The sequence below is a fragment of the Onychostoma macrolepis genome, chromosome 25 (assembly GCF_012432095.1).
Source record: "Onychostoma macrolepis isolate SWU-2019 chromosome 25, ASM1243209v1, whole genome shotgun sequence".
NCBI lineage: Eukaryota > Metazoa > Chordata > Actinopteri > Cypriniformes > Cyprinidae > Onychostoma > Onychostoma macrolepis.
The window spans coordinates 1,794,839-1,800,838 of record NC_081179.1 but is presented as its reverse complement, the minus strand read 5'-3'; the positions used below and the strand labels follow the sequence as shown (position 1 = coordinate 1,800,838).

The 6,000-nt window shown below is 34.6% G+C and overlaps 1 protein-coding gene across 1 annotated transcript in view; it reads left to right on the top strand.

Moving 5' to 3' along the window:
• The first annotated feature begins 2,036 nt into the window (after positions 1–2,036).
• The window catches only part of nell2a (neural EGFL like 2a), a 115,066-nt gene continuing 111,102 nt past the window's right edge, over positions 2,037–6,000 (top strand). Inside the window, exons 1-2 of the mRNA XM_058766330.1 lie at positions 2,037–2,311; positions 2,986–3,114. Coding sequence (XP_058622313.1) covers positions 2,266–2,311; positions 2,986–3,114 — 175 coding nt within the window. The 5' untranslated portion in view covers positions 2,037–2,265. The remainder of the gene's footprint in view (positions 2,312–2,985; positions 3,115–6,000) is intronic.

The following is a 6,000-nucleotide window of genomic DNA, read 5'->3' as shown; positions in this document are numbered from 1 at the left end:
TTTTCTTTTTCTTGTTATTTGTATTAATGCTTTGGCAATAAAAAAAAATTAAAGAAATAAATACTACCATACTACTATAAACTACTTGAAAACTGAGTAATCATGAAGATGGCAGCGATTGATTGCATTGTGTTTCAGATGTATAACAGAAAGGTCAAACACATGTAATGTAGTCGCAGTGAGGTGAAGTTTCTAGCACGGCTGTCACAGCGTGCGCTTTGAGACCGGCTCTGATTTTAATGGCTGTAAGAGTCTCTGCCCTGTTCAATTCAAAACTGACCACATGAGAGAAAAATCAATTCACAGCGTCTCCAGAACGATGCCACACCAGCTCCTGATAACCAAACCAGCATCACATTCACAGCTGGGCTTTCTACAGAGAATTTCAGAGTCTATGAATGCATGCAATTCTGAGAACTGATGCATTTTAATAAAGAGAAAACAACCCTGTTCATTTATATATAAGCATAACAGCACACTAGGGACTAAATAAGATTAAACAGGTTTTGTGTTCCACAGACATTTCTGGGTCACACCTTTATGGAACACTCTTAAAAATAAAGGTTCTTCATTGGTATCAGTGGTTCCATAAAGAACCTTTGACAGCTATGGAATCTTTAAACTGCACGGAATGTTCTTCACACTAAGAAAAAACGGTTCTTTTAAGAACTCTTCACTGAAAGGTTCTTTGAGGAACCAAAAACAGTTCTTGCCTTTGGAACCTTTATTTTAACCTTAACCTTTGCCACTGGTTAAAGCTTGTTTGGGAGGATTCATGGGCTCACTATTTAAAACAACTAGTTTAAAACTGTCTAACTTTGAACATTTTATTAATTTTGTCCTCTGGGGTTAAACTAAAACCACACAGACATGCATAAAGACAAGCAAGTCAACTATATAATAATGAATCAATATCATGAATCGACATATGTTAAAGGGACAGTTCACCCAAAAATGAAAATTGTGTCATCATTTACTCACCTTCAAGTTGTTCCAAACCTGTATGAGTTTCTTCCTTATGCTGAACACAGACGAAGATATTTTAAAGAATGCTGGTAATCAAACAGTTGATGGTCTCCATTGACTTCCGTTGTATTTCTGGAAGTCAATGGGGACCAACAACTGTTCGATTCTTCAAAATTCTTCAACATGTCTTCTTTTGTGTTCAGCATGAGGAAGAAACTCATACAGGTGTGGAGCGACATGAGGGTGAGTAAATGATGACACAATTTTCATTTTTGGGTGAACTATGCCTTTAAGTATTTAAGTATTCATTCATTCATTCACAAACAAACTAATAAATAAATATATAAATGCAGTTAATGGATCTATATAATGAATCATAATATGTTTTTCCAGAAAATTATTAGTGGAAATGTTTAATACAGTTTTCACATTTTAGTTTGAACAGAAAATGACTTTAATTAATTCATAAATAAAATAAAATAAAATAAATACATAAATAAATAAATATATATAAATGAAACTATATCATTAATCAAAATGTTAAGTACTCTTGCTTTTTTGACAATATCTGTGAAAAGTTTCAACAGAATTTTCAAGATGTTTAAACAGAAAATTTATTTCACAAACAAACAAACAAATAAATAAATAAAACCGTAAGTAAAAAAGTAAGTAAGTTTTTTTTTTTTTTTTTCTGGACAACTTCTGTGGAAAAGATTAATAGAGTTTTCAAGATTGTGACTTTCATTTTCAGAAAATGACTTCCATTCATTCGTAAACAAACAAACAAATAAAAGTCAACTACATAAAAGTGCATCTATATCTTGAAGTAGCCTAAGCCTTTTGCTCAAGTCTCCCAGACTATATATAAAAATATAGGAATCAATGTTTCATTTGAATTGTTATAATCATAATGCCATGCTTTTTACACATATTAAACATGTCCAACCTTTCAACTGCGTCTCACCTTGCGCGATGCGTCTGAACGGAGCGCCACCAGGGGGGTTACGAGCTCCGTGCGTCTCTCTCTCTCTCTCTCTCTCTCTCTCTCTCTCTCTCTCTGAGCAGATGCAGGCTGGCGGACCCTCGCGCTCGGTCTGCAGTCAGTCTGATGCGCTGCGCTGCGCAATAACCCAGCAGAACCACCTGTGTAGCTCCCAGGATCCGTTCAGCTCCGGTGATGCTCCTCTCCTCCGGCGGGAATGTGTGAATGAGGACGAGCAAGCCCGCTTTTATGTGATTGCATTTGTGCGCCTTTTCGTGGAGTAGCTATCGCAACATGGACTAATTGTATTATCCACCATGGGATTATTGCAGTTGTTTGTTGGATTATTTTGCGCGGCAGCAGGTAGGCAGAGATATCGGAGATATCATCAGTTATTAGAGTCTGATACGATGTTTATGAGTGCAGGTGGCTGTTATCAGTTATTTCTCAATAGCGGGTCATACATTCATCTCCATGCAGCTGTCCAAGTCAGTAATCACAGATACAGAGGTGTATCCCGTGCTATTACCACTGTTCGTTTTATATTATGGCTATGATGATTAAAAAAAATAAAATAAATAAAAAATAAAATATATATATATATATATATTTTTAAAAATTGAAATTATAATAGCCATACAATAGTCATGTAGTGCTGTTGTACACCTAAAAGTGAAGTCATTTTAGAATTGTTGAAATTTTACAACACTACTGATTTTGTGTATTGTATAAAGCGCTGTATAAATAAATGACTTGACTTAAATACATTAAACATGTAACATACAGGCTACAGGGTTCCCACACTCGCATAAAACTGGAAATATCATGGCATTTTAGAATTCCAGGCCTGAAAGAGTCAATGGAAGTCATGAAAAAGGATGCTTTTTAAACATCCCAATGCAGTAATTGCAAACGCCTGGAAAAGTGTTGGAAATGTATTGGTCTGAAGGTGTGTGTGTGAACGCTGAATGCTGTAATGTACTCACTGATGTGAAATCTTCTTTGTTTTAATGGTGCTTGTTGTGATTGTGTTGAAGTCGCTGCGTTCGGAGTGGATCCGGCGGTTCGGATCAGCGTTTTCCAAGAGTTCAGTCCTGCAGAAGGGTTTTCCGGCGTGACACAGGTGCAAGGTTTCCATGATGACACGAGAGCATTCCTCTTCCAAGGTAAAACTATAAAGATTGCAAACAAACAGAAAATTAATTCGATTTCAAGTACTGACAATGCAAGGTTTCCCAAATGTGGCTCGAACATGTCCTTTCTGGGATTTGCACTTATTTGTATCAAGAATCAACATATGTTAAGCTGGGTATTTATACATGCATGCATGCATGTTTCTTCTTAAATTCACTGGGATGAATGATTAAGTTGTATTTGGTTGATTGTTCTCTTTTGTGCTCTGATAGAATGCATGCATTTCAATTGCAATGCAAACGTGCATAAATGTCCATTTTAAACGTGTGCTCAGGTCATTTTGACCCAGAAAGGATTTTCTTTTTCCTGAAAATGCTTGTTAATTCTATTGCATTGGATTAAAGCTTACTGACTTTGCTCACACAGGGTATAACAACTATCCACCAAAAAAAAAAAAAAAAGATAATTGTGTACTTTTTGGGGATTTTTTTTCCCCACACTCAAAAATTACCGGCCTACATAAAAATTGCTTGCAAATAAGCAACTTATATTGTTGCATTTAGCACAGGTTTTGCATTTTTGTACTTTTTGTGAAATAGCTTATTTGAGTTTATGCATCACAGTTTTCAAGTGAAAAAAGCATTATTTGTGGATAATTTGGCAATGTTCACTTAAAAACTGAGGATTCGACCATTGGATTCAATCTTCTTGGATCTTCTTGGATTCAATATTCTTGAACTGGTTGACCGTAGGCAGCGTTGGTGTAATACATTACAAGTAACTCAAGTTACATAATCAGATTACTTTAATTTTTCAAGTAACTAGTAAAGTAACACATTATTATTAAATTTACAACAAAATATCTGAGTTACTTTTTCAAATAAGTAATGCGAGTTACTTTGTTTTCCCATTTATTCACTGATACCTCTCCTGTCTCCGTGTTGAGGGAAATTGTGAAATTATTAATTTCACTTTTGGTGTGAAAGAGCCTTTACAGTTGCCAAAAATATAGGTTTTGTTACAAAAAAAAATTAAAGCAAAAGTGATGCAATGCATCAAAAAAGTAACCAAATAATGCAATTAGATACTTTTTTATGGAGTAATGTTGAAATGCATTACTTTTAAAAGTAACTTTCCCCCATCAACGTTATTGATTGTTTCAATTAGCATAGGTTTTGTATTTATTTTTTGGAAACGATTGGATGATCTGAGCTTATGCATTGCAGTTTTTGAGTGAAAAAGCATTATTTGTGGATCATTTTGGCAACATTCACTCAAAAAGGTGTATGAGCTCAGATCAACCAATCAGTTCATAAAAGAAATACAAAACCTGTGCTAATTGAAAGAAAACAGGTTTATAAGAAAATTGAATCCAACATTTGGTAATAATACGGCATAATGCAGATAGATTTACAACCTATTTTTTATAGGCCAGCCATTTTTGACTGTGAACACCTAAAAGGGAAAAAGATTTTCAGGATAATATCAGATATATTTAGAATGTACATTCATGAGCCACTCCGAATATGCAAACAACGCAACAGCTCTAAACAGCTGCACAAGTGCTGAACTGTGTCTAACGGTAGCTGTTTGTTTTGCATCTCGTCTCTGTGGGATGAATGGACCCTCATGGGGCCCCTGACAATTGAGAGGCTCTCTGGAAACAAAGGGCCATGGCTTTTATGGAAACAGACGCTGGAGAATAATGGGACACATAATGAGATTAGTCCTCAGATGATTCGCCGATCTGTGTTAAAGCGGTGTGCACAGTTTATCTCCAGCGAATTCTGCTGTTGACAAATAATGACCTATTTGGGAAGCGCGTTATGATGCAACAAGTCGCAAGTTTGGGATGCTGAAAGTGTTGTGGTTCAGAGTTCTGCTGTGTGATATGTGCTGGCACTGCAGTTGCTGTTCAGGGAAATAAAAGTTGAAGGAAAGCCATGCGCCATGACTGTGCTGTTGTGCAACATTCAGCTGCTTTGCATGGTTAAATTTGCAGTTATGCTATGAGAGTTTTCATTCCCTTATAATGACCTTGCCGCTTGCTTAAAGCCTCGACACTTCATTTAAATATATTTAAACTTTTTTTCTGCAGAAAACCTCAGCTTCTTTAGTGAGAAGTGTAATTTATGCACCACTAGTGGAACTAATCGAAAGTGCAAAAATTGGTCAGAACGCAATTCCATTTACTGCCACTAGTTGCACTGAGATCACACTTTCACCTTAACATCTTTCTTTAAAGTCCAAAAATTAATTAGTCTTAATCAGTGTTCCCGGTCTTATTGTGAATGATTCATTGGTGCATGTTATTATAAAATAATTTTCATAATATTTCATTAAATAATATCTTATTATTTAATATGATTTTTTACATAAAATCAAGATTTATTCATACATTTTCAGTTATGCAAAACTAGTTTTTATTCACTCATAATGACTTTGCAGCTGGTTTTAAGCCTTGATGATTTATTTAAATATATATATAAAAATCTCATAATTCTCATAATTTACTAAATGTTTAGTAAATTAATTTCTGCACCACTAGTGACACCAAAGGAAAGTACAAAAATTGGTCAGAATGCAATTCCATTTGCCGCCACTAGTTGCACTGAAATTGCTCTTTCGCCATCAAGTCTTTCTTTAAAGTCATGATAAAATCTAAATTAATTCAGAATCCATGTTTCTGGTCTTATTATGAATGATTTATTCATTAGTGCACTTTATTATAAAACAATCTTCATAATTTGTCATTTAAATAATATCTAATATCTATAATTGAATATTATATTATTTTTCACCATCCAATAAATTCTTCATGGATAAAATCAAGTTCCCCTCATTACAGAAGTAAAATGTTTTTTTCACTTTAAGATGCAATTCACATTCAATTCAATCAAATTCTTGATTTTATATCT